Source organism: Rhinolophus sinicus, linkage group LG11 (genome assembly GCF_036562045.2).
Source record: "Rhinolophus sinicus isolate RSC01 linkage group LG11, ASM3656204v1, whole genome shotgun sequence".
Taxonomy (NCBI): Eukaryota; Metazoa; Chordata; class Mammalia; order Chiroptera; family Rhinolophidae; genus Rhinolophus; species Rhinolophus sinicus.
In genome coordinates, this window is record NC_133760.1 from 44,901,691 (window position 1) to 44,921,078 (window position 19,388).

The following is a 19,388-nucleotide window of genomic DNA, read 5'->3' on the forward strand; positions in this document are numbered from 1 at the left end:
GCAGGAGACGGCCCCGAGACCAGCACACCTCCCAGGACAGGAAACGTCTGTCAGGTTTTCTGAAGCAATTGTAATGATGGCAGAGGCATGGCAGAGGTGTGCATTTTCGGGCACAGCACTCCCACAGGGACCTTCTCTCCAGGCACCACTGCGACGACGTAAGAAGTTGTACTCAACCCCGGTTTTCCCACCACCCAAAACACGTCCCCAAAGAAATCAAGAAAAAGGAACCATAAAAATGTAATTTTAATGACACAGAAATAGTATCTCGTACATTTCTTTCCACAGCAGCAGTTCATTCATGTCTAAAAATTTTAACAAAATTAAGGCTAAATCAGAACAATCTGATAGTCAAGGGATATTTTATTTTTAAAGACAGTCTTCATAAATATAGGATGTTCTTCAGGGAAAAATAATAGTGAACAAGAGACCAGATATGGGAAACGCAATGCAGATTTACTAACAACCACACTTCCCTGGGAAGTTTCAAAGGGGGTTTTTCAAAACGTGCATGTTAATGACAGATACTAAGACTTTCTGTGTTAAAATTCCACAGTACTATAGGCCATTTCAGAAAATAAAGCCAAGGACAGTTGAGTCTCCAATACAATTTTTCTCTGGAGGAAATAAAAAGCGAACATAGACAGTGTTTAAAAGTGCAAGAGAATTGTGTATGAAGCCACGCTGACAGAACTATCCCCATAACAGGCCCTGACCTATGTTACACAATGAAAGGCTTAAAAACACAGTCAAACCAAAGCAGCACCACTGCCAAGGCAGAGGGTCAGGAGATGAGAGGCGGTTCCTGAGTGACCTGCTCGGCATCCTGGAGTTTACTATGACCAGGAAGGAGGAACAGCTTCCTTTCCCCCTTTCCCATTCTCCGGGGCCGTACCTGCTGGTTTGCTTTTCGCCACTGCTTCCTGACTCAAGAGAGACCCTCAGCTGTCCCAGGACTTAGAATAAGATGAAGGGGCATTTTTTTCTCTCTTTTCCCTCCAATAAAACTGAAGCGCCAGGCCAACTCCCAGCAGGAAGCCTCACTGTCTAAATTCCTGTCTCTGACGACGACGAGTGAAACGACCGCAGGATCCCGAGGCAACAGAAACGCTGCCCTCGCAGACCCATAGCTGCGGCTGCTGCCAGGGTTTCCTCTCTCTCCTCCTCCACGTCCTTTCGCACAGGAGTCTCTATCCTGTCGTGCTTCTCTTCCCACCACAGCCCCAGGCGCCTTGGGGAAACCAAGTATTCCTGTCGCTGAAGAATTGTAGGTGTGTCACTAACATCACCAACCCACAGGGAAGGTGGCCTGATTTTTCATTACAATCCTAACAGCCCACCTACTTTAACAAGACCAGAGGACCTATTACCCGAGGAAGACTCTTCTCCTATAACGTAAATGTTTTCATCAGAAAGTAGCAGATAGTAAGAAGTAATTGAAGCTTTTTCTTTCACTTTGCATGACAATTTTGTTTTTCCCATTTCTTTGGTTCCCCGAGTCTCCATTTCCCCTGAAGAAATAAATTGGAAGGCAAATGTCCAGGTAAAAAACATCAAATGTCCTCTTAAGACTGATGTGGGTTCCAAAGACTGCTAAAACCTCTAGGAAGTGGCGGATTGAGGCATATATATACTCAAATGCATTTCTTATGTAAACACAGATAAACGTGATAAAGCCAGTTACCCGTGTTTGTGTAGAGCAATTCATACAACAGTATATGATCGCACAATCATAAAGAAAAGGTATTTTTTGAGATCCCTTAGTTTAGTGGCTTTCCACTCTGGCTGATCATCTGGTTCACCCGGTAGGACTTTTTTTCCATCAAATTCCCAAGGCCCCATTCATGACGGAGCAGACCCAGCAGGGACGGCCTGCGGCCCAGAAATGTGTGTGCACATATATGTATGTATATAATATATACATATACATATATGTATATTTTCCCCTATAAATTTCGCTATTCCAACCCTCTTGTTACACAGAGCAAGACACTAAGGTCCAAAGAAGCCAAGATATCAGCCTAGACTAATAGTGACAAGGAAAGAGCTAGGGTCAGGTCTCTTGTCCCCTAGCCCACTACCTTCTCATCACCCCACGCTGCCTCCCCGAGTGTCCCAGACCTGGCACCCTTCCACTTAAGCTAAGCAACCATCAGTAGACACTGTGCTGTTAGAAGTAGGTGGTAAGCCATTTGGGGCTGGGACCACGCCTCACGCTCCTTCTGAAGCAATCCTGGGTAATAAACGTCTAATAAAGACGCGTCGGTCGGCTGTCAGTCACTCAGTTAAGGCCCGATGCCGGAGTTCTCCACTCACATCTGTCTACGATCACACAAGCAGATGCAAAACTACCCAGCTGGCTACGGAGGTCCACCTGAGGGGGGTAGGGATGCCTGAATGTATGAAAATGCCATGTTCAAACAACAGGACGTTAATAACAATGCAGTTCCTTCTATGGCTCCCCCTGGTTCCTGAATTATGTGAATTACGTGAAAAAAATAAATGAATCCAAAGGAGAGAAAGAAGCCATTGACCTCTAACATGTGGCAAACACGAATTAGAAAAAACCCTAAGCTGTTCTAAGGGGATAATCCTTAGCCATTGCAACAACTGTATTTATTGAGTTTTGTTTCCGTTTCTCTTGGTTTTCACTATGTCTTAGAAAACACTTCTTTGTGGATGGAGTGAAACTCCTTTATAAAGCTGAGAGGGGGGACTGAATACATTAGGCCTCTAAATTTTGACATGGTTGCTCTTCTTTCTCTCTCCTATAATCAATTCACACACACACACACACACACACACACTTGCACGTGTGTATTTATCAGGAGGTGGGGGAACATGACTTGTCATATTTTCCATTTGTAGGTATGAATCAGAAACTGCTATAAATAAGATAATTCTACTATATTGCAATGTTTGTAAATATGATATGGACAATGTGATAACCAAAACATTTAAAAAGCCACCAGGAAAATACTAAAGAAAGTTTAAGGTTAAACATTAAATAAATCAACAGGTCCAGGGGTCACTGGGGCTCACAGCCCAGCCCTGGTGCCCACTTGACGCCAAAGCTCTGCGGAGCAGGGACAGGGAGGGACAGGGAGGGACCGCCCAGGGGGAGCCCCAGGGCCCGGGAAGGACCCACGCCTCCACAGGACCCACCACCACTGGCCCTGCACCCTCCCCCAGGTAACGCAGAAAGAATGGAAAGCTCCACCTGAAGGCAAGGTCCTTAGAAATAATTTCTGGAGGAGGCCCTTTCCGCTTGAAAGCCTCCCACCCTCAGGTGAAGCCGTGCGTGCTTCCAAACGAGTTTTCTTCAAGTCTTGTGCCAGGAGAGGCCGGCACGGCAGGACAGACCTTCCTCAACTTGTATTTTGTTGGAATTTTTACAGAAAAGGAACTGTCTTCTCCTTTTGCTTTTTAACTGCCAAATCCAGGCTCAGCTGGCTTCCCCCAGAAAATCTTTCAAAATCACACTGACAATAAGCTCATTCACCCATTTGTTCATTCCATACATATTTATTAAGGGGTGACTGGACTTGTAGATGGTCAGAGCTAGAAGAGACTTCAGACACCTTGCCTCCCACGCCCTCATTTACCCGAGGGGGATGGAGGCAGGGCCAGCCCTACAGCCCAGGGTTCCACAGCCCCAACCCCTGATCTAGTACCATCTCACCAGCCCACCCAAGCATCCGGCAAAACCTCATGCAAAAGTTATGAACTTTTTCATTTCAAAAATGAAAAAATTACAAGCTGAAAAAATTTCTGTATAGTCTGACTTAGAAAGCTAATCAATATTAGCAAATTGGAATGATAGAAACAAAGGGTAAACGTGCCTTTAAAAAAATAATTCCATTGTTTTGGACATTAAATGTTTATGAAGTCATATGCTATGCGCATATAACAACTTTTCTGTCTTTCTGCACGGTGAGAAAGTCATTCCTGAAAGACACCACCATGGACAACACATGGAGAACATACATGCCACAGCACTGACAGTTACAATCTACACTTCTAGTCTACAACACCCACTGTGGACCAGACACACACTACGGACATTAGCTAAGAAAACATCCATTTTCTACTTATTTAATCAGGAGGAGGATGAAGCTGCTGCTGCCATTTAAATAAACCTGATTCGTAACTGTCATTAGTTCAAGTGAAATCAAACTGAATCCAGTGAGGGGACTGACTGACTGATGAAACTTAGGTTCTGCACAGTGTTATTTAAAATGGCAGAGGTGTAGACGTCTAATAGATCTTCAGGGGAATTTTAATGAGTCATTTATGGGCCAAATTTATTTTCTCATGGACCAAGTATTTGTGTAGCATTATATTTATCACTCCAATACTTTAATAAAACTTACTGTGCCCCATTCCATAAAACAGAAGCCTCAGAAAAACCCACAAACCCTGTAGGCTGACAGTTACGACTGTGGCTGACAGCTTCGAGGGCTGTATACTCTAATCCCCCAGGAAAATTACATCGAAAATGGACATTTTATGACAAAAGCACTCATATAGCTCAACCCCAAAACAAATAGAAAACAACACCACTAAGGGAATTTAAGTACTTTTCTGACCACTACTGCAGAAACACAGAAACTCAGCAGATTGCAGACATGCAGGGATGGGCACTATATAGGAAAGAATTAGCAAATCAAACTCAGTGCAACTTTAATAACTGGATTGAAAGTAGCCTCTTAATACAACCAAAATATTTCTTCCTCAAGGCATCCGTTAGCTACAAAGGAAAAATGATTTCGTATCCTTGGTCCATAAAGAAGACACATTTATTTACATCCTCAATGGACTAAAAGAGGGTTTAAACTCTCACAATTAAAATTTTATGCTTCCAAAAATATCATATGATCAATGCACTTAACTTAAAGCTTCAGTTATTAATAACTTCATTGAGACTTCTTAAAAAACCAACACAAACATACTTTCTAGAGTGCAAAATGCTTCTTATTAAATACTTCAGTAACACAAAAGCAAGTTGTTTTGAAACACAGGAATTCTCTTCTGAAGGGTCATCACCACAAAGGTGTCCATTGCCGGCAATGGACCGTGCACAACACTGCCAGCTCGCGTGAAATCCGACACTCCAATTATGCCCTGGGCGGGGGCACCTGCGCAGACACCCCCCCTCATTTGTACAAACTCATGCTGAGGCTCTGGTACATGCACATGTACGCATCGCAAAGCAGTCTTCGAGCACAGCCCTGGATCCTTCTGGAGTCTAAGGAGTGCAGGTCTTCTGGAGACATTTTCAAGTACTCCCCTACTTCTGGGCACGGGGTAACCTGAGGAATGTTGAAGCCATTCTGACCACCTGCGGAAGAGAGAACAGCTCTGCTCAGGGCAGGGAAGCTCCCGACCTTGCGCCACCGCACCCCACCCACCAAAGCAATTTCATAGTCGTGCATCTGAGTCAAGGCAAACGTGTGTACTTCCGGAAGTTAAAGCCTCTTTTGAACTCTCGACAGTTCTCTCACTTCTTGGTTTCTGAAAGGACTCTGGGGCCAATAGTGAATAAAACGGGCAAAGAGACACGAGTCCTGAGCAAAGGCCCTTCGCTGTGCTCAGCAACCCCGTGATACACACAAAGGCACGCAACAGCCGACTCTCCACCTTCCCACACCCCTCCGCTGACACGACCACCCCTGCACCCTTCACCACGAGACTGTCCCGCTCACAGCACATCCAGTAAAATGAACACACCACCGTATGTCCTTAGAGATGTACCTGTGCGCCTCTCACAGGGTTTGTCTCCTGCACCATGAGGCTGAACGAAGATGCTGCGGGGTGTGGTTTTAGGGGTTCCCGCAAAGGCCCTGCTGGTGTAGTGACCCAATGGCTTTTCCAAACACCTAAAACCCCTATACTTTCGAGTTTCACTGGTAAATGAAATTTTACCTGGGGCGGGACACAGATGGGCCTGTGCTGTTCCCCTCCAGTGTCTACGCGCTGAGAAAATGTTGACAACCCTTGGTCTAAAGCTTGGCCTGTGGTCAGGAGGCTGCCACAAGGGGGTGTCCTGGGTTATTAGAGGGCCACACCAGAAGACTTGGGGCCTGGAGCTTGCATGAGCCGCCATAGGAGAAACAGGGCAGAAGGAGCGTGGAGGAATGCGGAAGCCGCAGCTCCCAGCCCTGCCTGGGACCGGTCCTAACCGCTAGGCCCCAGGCAGGCAGGGGTATCACCGTTCTGACAACTGTTTCATTCCTGAGACCTACTAGCGTCTCCAGCCGTTCACATGTGGTCACTAAGGATTTACTGAATAACGACTGAGTCTCCTAGAAAATGGCCAAAAAGGTGCAGCATATTGATCTCTTTAGGAAGAAAACATTACATGCAGAACAGGCTGTTTTTTTCCCGAAGACAATGTTAACCTCTGTTCTTAGTTTGTCGTTTAGAAGACAACATGCTGCAATTTAAAACACACGAGCACTGAGGTCAGAAAAACTGAGTTCTATCCAAGCTGTGTGACTCGAGGCACCTGAAGCCTCCGTTTAATGACAGAAGAGCAGGAATGAGTCCCAGATCGCTAGGGTATAGGTACGCTGACCTAGGGTACCTCGCAGCGAGCGTGGCACACAGGCACTGCACACTGCAGACTGCGGCTTGTCTAGAAAATGAGAGGAGCCCGAAGGGGCAAGAAGACAAAGCTTTCTGAAGAGAACACCTCTCAGCCCTGAAATAAGAATTTGAGGATTCTTTTTTAACGAAGACCATGTACAAGTCAAAATATCACGATATTATCGTTAGTTTAGTAGCAGGGCTGTGAATGCATTTCAAGGTTTCAGACTGGGTCCCCAGCTTCTCCCCAAAGGCTTCTCACACAGACGATTTTACTTCTCAGGCCAGGCTACCCCCCTGTGAACTCTCCCACTGAGGACTGAACTGCGGCCACGTGTAGAAGAAAGGGTTTTAAATACCATCGCGGTCGGCCATGCTGTCAAAGAAGAGCCAGGCAGAGTCGTCTTTCCCGTACTTCACAAAAGCAACATAGTGGCTTGTTTCTATGCAGAGAACAGCGAATAATTCCATCTTCTGGCAAGGGATGCAGCCGTGCCTCCAGTCCCAGTCGGGTAAATCTTTGGGAAGCGACACTGGGTTATATTTGTGACTCAGTCTCTTGGGATGAAGGTGGACCTACAATGGAACAAACAGGAGCGAGCCAAACTCAGTGTTGCGTGTGAATGAATGCTCCCCTTCCTTAACTGAATCCATCCCTGCTGACAGCAACCATGCCCTTCACAGGAGTCTCTCAACTGAACACAAGAGGCATACACAATACCACTTCATTATGAACTTTTACAAGTTAATTATGAGCTTGGAAACGTTTCCAAACCTAAAATCTGTTTTCCACTACAAAGAATTTCCTGGTTCATATGAGAGTATCCATTAAATGAAGTTCAACTTACTTGAGTGTTGCAGGTTTTACAAAACTGTTTGATTTTTCCCGCTGAGATGTCAGGATCGTCGTAGCATTCTCTGCACTCGTACATGGCCAGCCCCCCACATATCCGGCACTGCCTAGGGGCTGAGACGGCGGGAGTGGGGGCTGTTAAGGAGCCTTTAACAAAGTGCTTTCTTCCATTACAAAGATTAAAAAGTTAAGCTTTGAAAAAGATACTGTTCACGGACTTTAAAAAAGTTCCTCCCCATCCCCATAAACTTTAAATTTCCTTGAACTCAGGATACCTTTAAAGACATTTTGTCTGACCAAATGACTTTTCTTTTACTTAATATATCCCAGGGTATTCCCCCTCCCCGATTATAAAATGTCTATTGATGAAAATTCAAAGATACAAGACAGTACAAAGAAAAAATCTGAAAGCACCTACAGTTTTAGTTAGCAAGAGATAACTACTGTCAATACTATTGTGAATTTTCTCCAATCATTTTATATCTGCATATTTATATGAGTGAGGGAGAGGGAGAGAGTGTGTGTGTGTGTGTGCATCTGTGTGTCTCCCCTTGTAGAAAGTACCAACATACTTTTCACTCAACATTACATCATGACCACGCTCATATGCCTTGGTCTTCAAACACATGGTTAATGGCAGTATTTCGCTGACAGATACACCATAATTTAACTACTCTCCTCTGTGAATACACAGATTGCTTTTAATTTCTTTATCATGCAACAATAAACATATTTCCATATAAAATATTTATTTGCATGTCTAGTTCTTTTCTCAGAATAAATTCCTAGAACGGAAATTACTAGCGTAACATGCCCGCGCTCTTCAGATACTGAACTCCCTTTTATAAAATTCGTATCCTGTTAGACTCTTAGCTGCAATTAAGAAGAAATCCCAACAGACTATTTCTGAAAAACAAACAAAACTGAAAAATCTTATACTTACTATCTTCAAGTAAATCTGTGATATTTAATTCCAGAGAAGGAAAAATTTTTTTAAATAGTTTAAAGTCTTTTCCAAACCGAGGCATCTGAATAATCAGACATGATGGTGCCTAAAAAAAAAAAAAAATGTATATTTTGAGACTCAAAGTGCTGAAAAGCCCTTTTCCCTATGAAACTAAAATACTTCTGGTTCTAAAACCAAGCTCTGGTTTTGCCGTAACATCAACGGCCTATAAGACAGGACCCACGTGTGAATATGGAAGGTGAAGGCAGAGCACCAACGAGCCAGGATCTACAAGTGGTCCAAGACCCCGTGGACACATGGACACCCAGAGGTCGGGCAGGTCAACAACCCTGGGTCCCAAAGAACAGGACAACCAGCTAGAGTGACATTCTACTTTGGGTTTTTCTTTAATAAATGTTTGGGAAAAACTGTTTTTGCAAGTATAATAAAGAAACTGTCATTGCTGAAGGACACTATTCCTTACAGTCAACCAATAAATAACTGCAGCTGTTAAGGTTTTACCAGGACACTCTTTCAGAAATGAATACAATAAAAATAAACCACAAACATGTACTACTAAGATGAAAATACTCAATAAACAGTAAAGGTAAGATAATTTACATCACTTGTTCATTAACAATACCAATATAAGTGAATTTATTTTTTCTTATTGAAGGAGGAAAAGTAAACATTCTTTTTTGAATATTTGAGTAGTATGTTTGCGTAAAATTTTAAATTGGGTAAAATAAAGTGAAAAAACATAAATCTTCGTTTTAAACTACTTAAAAGTTTTCAAATTACAAATTTGCTTGATATTTTCTTTGGCACCAAAAATCAAAAAAGTTCCATCTTAATTCTAAGGCATTTTCTTCAAGGACAAAGTTGAAACACTGCGCTTTTTCTTTTGTGCTTTGTAAACAGCTTGTGTTTCTAACTGTTCTCAGTGGGTTAAAAGTAATAATTTTTGAATCTTAAAAATCCTAAGGACTTTCATATAAAACACAGTAAGTAGTTATCACTGACCTCTGCAAATTTCAGGTTACTGTTGATAAAAGACCATTCTAACAACTGCTGAATTGTAGGAACTCCAACTTTCTCATTTTTTTCCATGAAAATTTGATAGAAGTAACAATCTTGTACTTTTTGACCTGCTGATCTAAAAAACATGCAGAAAAAAAGAAAAACCCCAAGTAATTTATTTCTGAAATACTTAAAAGTATTTGAGAACAGAAAAACTATGAAATTGATGATGCAACTTCGTACAGTCAGAAGAACAGGGGCACAGATGACAATTGAGATAAAATAATTAAATGTCCTTATGCATAAGACCTTAAAAATGATGTCTTGTTTTAACTGTCGTACTGAAAAGTTCCCTCAGTGATTCAGAGAAAAATAATGGAATAACATTGTAATCAAAAAGCACTGAGTAATAATAACCAGAAGCTAAAATCACTTGGTTCAACTCAAGTGTCCAAATCTAGAAAGCGGCAAACTGCATGCAATGCCTGAAATAGGAAAATAAATTCTTATATGCCTGGATGAGACACACCCTTTTAGATCTTCTAAACCAAACTTTCCATTTCTAAAATGAAGGGCCTGATATCTGGGGCAGGATAATCACTTCCCAGCAAGTCAAAAGCAAAGGGAGGTGTAAAACCCAGGTGTCCTAACTACCACTCACTAGCCTGTCCACTAAAGCATGCTGTCTCTTTAGATGGTCACTCATTCATTCAACAAACACCAAGTGGGTGCCTACTATATGCCAATCAGTGTTACCCTTATAGTGAACGTATTTTACTATAGAATGCATTAATCTTCAAGACTAACTCTATCAAAGAATTAATCTTTAAACTTATTATTTACCTTTTTAGCAGAATTTCTGTGTATAGAGTCAGACGGTTTCTACATACGTCTATATGCAGATCTTAAGATTTTTAGAGAAAAATATTAACATAGCTTTCATAGTAAAACCTCAGCTATTCAGAGACCAACCTTCAGAAACCCTCAGCTTCCCAAAGCAACGTATACCCTGAAATACACACAACTTATATGGTAACAAAGCAGGAAAGTTTTGAGAACCCACAGCAAATAAAAAGAAATGATAACCAAAAAACTTGAAGGCTATGCTGTATCAATATTCCAATTGGCTCTGATGACTATAAAAGGCCAGCATTCTTCTGCGAATGCCAAAAAGCATTAAAAAAAATTAATAGGAAACAGAAAAACGTAAGACAGGAAACTAAAAGCGCAGAAAGTAGTAGAAGTCAGTCATTGCAACAATTAGAAACAATAATGGTGATGGGGAGGGAGGTGATGGTTAAAGGGAGCACAAAGTGACAAACACGGAGAGAGACGACACCCAGAAATGGGAATGTAAGACAAACAGCTTTGTGATCTTGGGACAGAAGGGGGGAGTGGGGGGACACAACTATTCAAACCTCATGAATGACGTTTTAGAAGGCTAAAGCCCTGGAGCAATTAGCTGGTCAGATGCAAGACAGGCATATGCAAGAAAGCTAGTGCTATCGCACAAAAACATACAATTCATACAGCCATTTTCCACTAAGAAAATCTGGGCACATGGGTACAAATGTTACATTAACTTTTGTAGGAAAAGGAAAACAGACATCTCAAGAAGATAGAAACATTCATGGGTTGTATAATATTGGTCTCTCTACCTTCATAACACAGATTATAATGGGCAGCCCACTAAAATTCTTTGCAGACTCTGGGTTATCTGGCACTGCAGAATATAATACACTCGTGTAATTGGAATACCCAGGCCATGTTCTAGAATGAGAGTAACACAATCTGAATGGTCTCCTAATGTTTGCTTCTTGTTTGTTCATTTGATTCCATTATTTTTCTTGGAACGCTTTGCCTCCTCTCTTCTCAGTGGCTATGACTTCAGTTTCACCTTAACACCCCACACACAGTTAGTCATTATTATTACCACTTCCGTTATTGTTTTTTAAATATGAAAGCTTAATTTACCCACATTTACCAACTTCTTGATTCTTCTTTGTTTCTTGCATACCACTCCTTGATTCTAAGTTCAGTTTTGCCTTACTAAAGTACATCCTGCAGTAAGTCTCTGAGTGGTAGTTTAGTCCTGGTTCTTCTCGCTCAGGAATTTTATACATCTTTATTCTTAGAATTTAAGTTGGGCAAAATGCAGAAAAATCTTCAGCTAGTTTCCCTCAAAATACTGCTTCTTCCCTATTTTCTCCAGCGTCTGCTCCTAGAACTACGATCAGAATCTATCGTTCATGTCTCTTGCCCTCTCTTTCTTGTTTTCTAAGTCTTTATCCCTTTGAGCTATATGCTGGGTAATTTCTTCAGATCTACCTTCCAAATGAGCGATTCTCTCTTCAGCTGTGCACGCTGCATTCAGTGAGGTACCCCCTTCCAGCTATATATTATATATGGAGAGATACACACTGATTTTTATTCTAACTCTGGGAATTCTGTTTTTGTTACCAAATCTGCATTTATCCTCCAGGGTTACTGAAGTCCTTCTTTTGCCTCTTCCATCATTTAAAAATATTCTATAGTCTCTTACAGACTATTTCAGATTTTTAAGGTACCCATCCTCCAATTTGTTGCCATCAGCTGACTCTCCCTCAGAAGGAAAGGCTCATGGAGGGAAATAATGACACTTGGGGAAAAAGGGACTAACTTTCAAAGTACCATTTTATATCTTTTTATATCTTTAAACCAGCGATTCCCAGATGAAGAGGCTGCTAAAAGGGGAGGGGAGCAGTGCACCTCTCGCGTGGAGTCAGAACAGCCTGGGGCCCTTTCAAACTCCACAGGCCCTCAGACGCTGAGATGTATTCCTATGTGTGTCTGATCCCACCTAACGCCCTCTGCGAACCACTGCAGCATTCATCCTGTGTTATTACTGGGAGTGCATGCCACCCCTCAGGGGTGTGGGGCTAGGACAAAAAGAAGGACAACTGTTTTAATCATCTGGAGTTTATCTATTCAAGATGAAGAACAAAAGTAACTTTTTCCTCCCAAATTGCCTGCTAAATTTCCTACATCATGTATTAAACATATCTTTTCCTTCCTCATTTGTTTGAAGGCTGACTTATATGGTACTGAAATACTACATATAGTTAATTCTATTTCTGAGCTTTCTATTCAGATCTATTGATCCATATTTCTAAGTTTATACCAGGACCACACTGTTTTAATGTCTATTGTTCGCCTTTATAGCTTATAATGGATTCTTTTTTAAAAAGTCAGTGTTTCCTTCCCTTTCATCTTGACGAGAACTCTGAAATCACTTTACTGAATTAAGATCTGGCTTACATGCAAATTATTTTATAAAAAAATTAACATCTTTAAGTTATTTAACCATCCTACCTGGAACACAAACTTTCTCATTAATTAGCCAAATCACCTTTCAGCCTCTGCAAGTCTTTTTAAAAACCTATCACAAAACAATTGACTTTTGGCAATTTATACTTTTAAGTAGTATGAAATTACCCCTTTTTCTTATTTGCTAGAGGGTATACAGAAATACTACTTATTTATTATTCATTGTTATTTCCTACATGGTCAAACTACAAATTCTTTTGGTAATACTAGTCATTTCGAAATAATTCTCTAGGCTTTTCTAGGTATACACACAGCTATTGCCATCTCTGCATAGATCATAATCACATGGTCTTGATGCTTATGTATCCTGCCTTATTTCATTAGTTAGAACATCCAACACATCAAAATATAACTGTTGGTACTGCCCACCCTTCTTCCTTCTTATCCATCAATTCAGCACTGGCATCAAATACCATCACTTAGGACACAAGCATGAGTGAGAGTACTTACTTGTCTGTGATTAGCTTTTAGGGAAATAAATGGTATAATAGCAAGATTTTCAACAGAGACACCCAGACTAAAACGTAAAAGGGTCCAGCATTGAAACTATCTGAAAAGTTCATCCACTTAGACTATCTCACTAAGAACTTCACTGCATTAGATTCAAGGCTTTGGTTTTAGATGGGGAAAAAAAAACCAAGTTCCAAAGCTGGGAATAAGAGAGCTAATTTAAGGCCAGATTAATTGAGTGAGGGATAGACAAAAATCAGTGTTCTCACAGTGTCTGATTAGGTTAGAATAAGATTCTCTTAAAAGAGTTCATTAATTTAAATTACGAAAGTATTTATATACAGTTTTATAAGAAAATGATCTGCAATGATATTTCTTACTAGGGTTAAATTAAAAGCACAACTTTACATTGGATTCGTCCTTCACATTAAGTATAATACTATGGAGAAGACAATGATTACCATTAATTTGCATTGTAGGTTCCTAGCATATTAAGATTCCTAAACAAATATAATAGTAAGTAATCACTAAAGAAATCATTTCTACTGAGTGATGGCAGTGCAAATGAGGACTGTCTGTTTTTCCAATGCTTCTGTAACAATTTAAAAGTTACCTTATTTTTAACAATGGTTCTACCCTTAAAATATGATGAAACAAGATATTCAAGAATTCTTCAGGATCTAGGAGAAAATTAAAAACCAAATAAGTCACAGACAAGGCTTTTAAAACATTCTATTTTTTATTTATAACAGACAAATTCCTACACTGAATTCAATTTTATAATCAATATTTTTTCAATTAAGAGCATAGTTCTCAAATTTTCCTAACAAAAACTACAGAGGATATGATAAAGTATTATGTCCTACTTTGTCATAACTGTATTGTATTTGAAAAGGTATAATTCACGATAGTGAAATAATTTCTTTTGGGGGGTTTAATATAAGTGGAATAAAACCTGAAGTATAACCTTGTATGCTCCTGATATTTAAAGAATTATCAAGTCTCTAAACATTATAGCCAGTTACAATATGCTGGTAACACTTTCAAAGTCAACAGCTGAATCTGGAGGAAATCCACTAGCTGTGAACAGATTCGAAGACTGACTCTGACCATACACTTCACCCTAGTCGCCACTTTGTAGCTGCCTTTGTAACAAGGAAAGATGAGTGGGACTTGGTGACCCAATACAGCCCTTCACTGTGGAAATTTTGGAAAGCAAATCCAAATTTCATTGCTGGATGGGAAGGAAAGAACTCTTTATCACCCATTCAATATCCTAGAACCAGCCAGTTTCTCAAAGGGTTCATTATTCCACATCATCACTCACTTTGAAAAGAGAGAAAACATTTTAAAAAGGGGAGAAAATTGTGTACCACACAGAAATTTCTATTTTAAAATAAAACCCCCACAACTACACAGACACACATTTCAGCCAATAATTTAGCATACGCTTTCGAATTATATTTAACGCATATTTTATACGTTAAGGCAGTCACCTTTTTCTTCAGAGGTAAATCCTGATGCAGCCTCAACTTTTTCAAGTATTTTCCTCAGTTTCATTATCTTTGTTGCACACACATATCCATATCTATGTTAGTAAAAAATATTAATTAATACTAGCATATACATTAAATTAATATATTTTGATAAGCACGCTTTTTTATATATAACTCCAGCATGTCATAAATCAATACGCTAGACAATTATTTTGAAAAATGCAATGGCCTTCTTCTTGAGGTTTGAAAAATTAAAAATCTAGAAGCAGAATTATTCCAGATACTATTATACCCTAAAAATATCTATCACATACAAATATAAGAAAAAATATTTTTAATTTATGATGACTGGATTTTTAATACTATTTGCTTAAGAAATTAAAGCTAATTTTGTAAAACAAAATGTACAACTTTGAGAGGGAGTCATTTTAATACAGGATGAAATAGCCACCGAGGGGAAGAAAAATCTAAAACCTGCAATCATACCAATCATCATAATTACGACACTTCTCTCATCATTGTCTGAATATGGGGTACCTTCAATACATTTAATGTCAATCTGTGACATAATTCTTATTCTAGCAATGGCTTCAGAAGAGACGCTGGAGGCCACCACAGGCTTAACAAGAGCCAGTCAGAACTAGCTAATCTTACAGCCATTTTTATACTGACTGTAATTCTTTGCAGCCAACATTTATTGAGTACGTACCACTTACACAGTAATCTAACATTTCAGCCGCTGGGAACAGAAAAATGAACAGTGAAAAAACAGGCTCACGGCCTTTGAGAAGCTTGAAATGGAGAAAGTAAAGGTTTCAATGCCAAATGAAACCAATTCTACGATACAGGCACAGACGCGCTACAGACAGAGGGAATTCTGGTCCCCACAGGGCATATGTGGACAGGGTGACAAAGTCTGGTTAAGCATGGCTCTTAACTGGTTGGACAATAGTATCCAAAGAATGTTTACTAACGGACTGAGGTGTTTTGGAAGGAAAAGAAGAAAGTGGTTTCGGATTGGATCTGTCTTGTTCTAGTATTAATCACATGGGGGGGGGGAACAGTCCCATTTAAAAATGTGCGTTTATATAAACCATACAAAATAACTGATATAAAAAATAAAGACTCATAATTACCTTAAGAAGTAAAAACTACAGACATTTTCATCACTACAGAATTTAGGGAAACAAAAGATATATGTGGGACGTTTATTCACTTATAATTTACTAGTCGTGTTACACAGTAGCTCATTCTGAATGCTCATTATCTTTTAGTATTCTGCACTTTTTGGTCAAAGTCTTCTATCAAACTATTTTTTTGCTTTAATTGTTAAATAGGAAAACTACGGCACAAAATTTAAATTTATTTTAATATGGACTTTAAATTATATATTTGCTCCCTATATTCCTGAATGAACAGATTTGTTGTATGAGCTACGGCCCTAACTCTTCATAGTTTAAATTTTATAATGTGACACTGTCACACATTCCTACCGCAACTTATCAGGAGTCTGTACTAGATGTCTATCACTTGTGCGTCTATCATTACGAATTGTTTCCTGTGGTCAAACAGAGGGATATTTATAATTCTCAAACTAGGAAATGACCAAAAACATCACATTTTTAATGGCGGTGCAACAAGGCCTAAATCTATTCCTTTAAGCAAAAAATGTGTTAATAAAATACATCTCCTCTCTTTCTAATACAAAAGTAAATACTAACTACTCTATAAATAAAAATTCCCTTTGCTCTTATTCTCTTATATGAAATGAAGTTTAAGAAGCTAGTCCATACCAATTGGATTAATAAGCATGATTACTGTTAGGGACAGTGTTGAAATAAACTAGTTCGGAAGATAGGAATCTGAAATACTTTATATTGTATCAGCTTTTCTAAACCTGCTGCAATTGCTAAATGGTAGTATCGTCTACCAAAAGGTTTACTCACCTCACAGCATGCACCATGCTATATACCTTGGCCAGACTTAATGAAATAAGGCAGTACATAGACCAAAGGTTAAAAAAAAGCTGTTAAAACTTCATCAAGAGAACTTATTTTTGCCCATTTCTCATTAAATGAAAGCAGGGCATAACTTACTGTACAAAAACAAAACAAAACAAAAAACAGCAATTAGGACACCACATAAAGGCAAAAATAACGACACGTCTTTCACTTACATTCTCAGAGGATTAACAATCTCTGTCCTCAGTAGCTCTTGCGTCTCACTATAATATTCTACATCACTCTTTTCTTTGGGTCTCAGCAGCACAGTGTCCAGAACAGAACTAAAAGCAAACAAGCTGCAAAACAAAAAGAATATTTTGCCTCATGCTATAAGTGTATTTTTTTGTGTGAAACACATACTAAAAAGAATGTGAAGAGAAAAAAACCCACAAAGTCTGGAGAACAAATAACATACAAATGAGTTTTTTGTTAACACAGGTTCCCAAGACTCCCGCTCAGGTTCGATCACCACGGCCTAGAGATCCTTCCAGGTTAAGGAGAATACTAATGTCAGGAAGGCAAACTCTAGATTGACAGGTGGAAGGGTAAAAACATGCCTCGGTATACTGGGACTTCTTTGCAAAAGCTGGAAGAACGCCTACAAACCTGAATCGAACAAATGGACATCAGGGGAGGAAGTCTGGAAACTAACTCCCCCAAGGCACACACACACCCAATGTGTAGCCCACTCTAAATACTATACTTGGCTCTCCCCATGCCCTTTTGCAGAGACCCACATTTCTTTTTTTCCCCCCCTTCTTCTGCCTCCCGCCCCCACTCTGATTCAAGCCGTTGTTTCTCAGCTCCCCGGCCCATGCAGGTATTGGTATTTTGAGCCTTGTGCCCTCCTCACCCCCCAGCTGAGGCAGTTGGTCGCCAGTCGTAGGTCAACAGCTCACAGCAGCTCTTGCTGGCTGCCAGCCACTCAACGGCGGCACACAGTAGCCCACAGCAGTACGCGGCGGACCACGGCAGCTCACACCAACCTCCAGTAGCACAAGGCAACCCAGCTCCAGGGAGAGCTGTTGCTCACAATCTTAGCTGTAGAGGGTGCAGCTCACTGGCCCATGTGGGAATCGAACCAGCGACCTCGGCATTAGGAACACAGCGCTCCGACCACCTGAGCCACCGGGCCGGCCCCCACATTTTTTTAAATGCCAAAATCACTTGTGATTGACTAAGTGCGATAACTTGCTGATATCAAAGAAAAACATCTGGCGAATAGATTTTTATCGGGGCATCTAAAGAATATTATATCAATTCTTGCTTTTGTCAACATATCTGAGAGAGTGAAGTATCCTGCCAAAAAAAATGGCCTGTTACTTTTATTCTTGTCCCTACCTTTACATTTTTAATATCTCATTAACTTCCAAATTCTTACACCATGGCTGTACAGAGCTGGCAGATTACACTCAACTTAACTGGCAATGTACTTGATTCAGTCTTCAGAGTGTAAAACTTCTTGTCATGTTAAGTTATTCCATTTTGGAATAAACTACATATACAAGAGTAACTGTGCTTCTACTGAAAATAACTGTTCAAAATAAAGTCTTTTTATGACTGCCTCTACCTAGTAAAACAAATATAAACAGCAGCCAATGGCTTCTTACAAGTCACCTTATTTGACAGGTGCCCAAAGACACTGCTTACTGTCTTCAGGCATGTGATGGCCCACACGCCCACGGAATATTCCCTCCACTTGTGACACTAGCATTCACCTGTTAGCCATCATTCACTGCATTACAGTTTTATGTTAATTTTTTGGATATGGCACATGAGACAACATTCATTAGCTTCCAAGGAGTACATAATGAAATGCAAATCTCCCTTTCTTTCTTATCCCCTCCCACACACACATGTCCCTGCCATAAATAAAAATTTTCCTAGCTCCCATTCTTTCAGAGAAATTAAGTTTAAGAAGCTAGGCCAACTGGACTAATAAGCATGATTACTATAGGGGTCGCGGCACTGTAGTCCTCTCACATTAATTTTAAACTTACCAAAATAAGGTCGAGTCCAAGTAACAAGAATTGTAATGACCCTGGATACCTTTCTTCTTTCCAATCATTATATCTAAACCTTCTTTTTCCATTTTTGGTGGAGTATTTTCTTCTACTACTTCACTTAAGTAGCCTCCAAAGGCTGAAAAGATAAAAATGAAAATAGTAAGTCTTTTAAACTATTATGTGTTCCCATATATTTCTTCACTTAAAAATATTTTTTGTATTTTGATGCAAAATTTATTTCTCAACGCTAAGTTAAAGGTAGGTTTTGTTTAATTGTTACTCAGCTTGGCTTGTAAAAAATGCTACTGTTCATTTTTAACCTCACTGCTTTCATAATTTAAAAACCACGTTAGACTACTAAGTAATGCTAAAAAGCATCTGCCAAGTAAAATATTTTGCTCCCCAAATATTTTATTTTTTGTTTGAAGATATCTCATTTTCAAGGTGGAAAACAAAAATTCCAAAGTAATATTTCAAATGTAATGAAAAATGTTTTTTATGAGGATGGTTCTCCCATTTACACCTGTTTAACCTTCAAGGGACTCCCACTATTACCCCGAGCTGGAAGGGGACGGCGTCAGGAAACTGACACCAATTACAAATGATGAGGTGATCTGTCCTTCATCAAGCAATCCAAAAGTACTTCTTATAATAATGCTG

General features: G+C 39.8%; 1 protein-coding gene across 5 annotated transcripts in view; it reads right to left on the reverse strand.

The window, feature by feature from the left end:
* Nucleotides 1-227: 227 nt before the first annotated feature.
* The window catches only part of CYLD (CYLD lysine 63 deubiquitinase), a 50,254-nt gene continuing 31,093 nt past the window's right edge, over nt 228-19,388 (reverse strand). For all 5 annotated transcript variants that reach the window (XM_019732335.2, XM_074314897.1, XM_019732337.2 and 2 more), the window contains 9 exons: nt 18,723-18,864; nt 16,896-17,018; nt 14,720-14,811; nt 13,837-13,903; nt 9,411-9,543; nt 8,385-8,493; nt 7,437-7,555; nt 6,948-7,164; nt 228-5,341 (listed from right to left, as the gene is read on the reverse strand). In XM_019732335.2, coding sequence (XP_019587894.2) covers nt 5,157-5,341; nt 6,948-7,164; nt 7,437-7,555; nt 8,385-8,493; nt 9,411-9,543; nt 13,837-13,903; nt 14,720-14,811; nt 16,896-17,018; nt 18,723-18,864 — 1,187 coding nt within the window. In that variant the 3' untranslated portion in view covers nt 228-5,156. The remainder of the gene's footprint in view (nt 5,342-6,947; nt 7,165-7,436; nt 7,556-8,384; nt 8,494-9,410; nt 9,544-13,836; nt 13,904-14,719; nt 14,812-16,895; nt 17,019-18,722; nt 18,865-19,388) is intronic.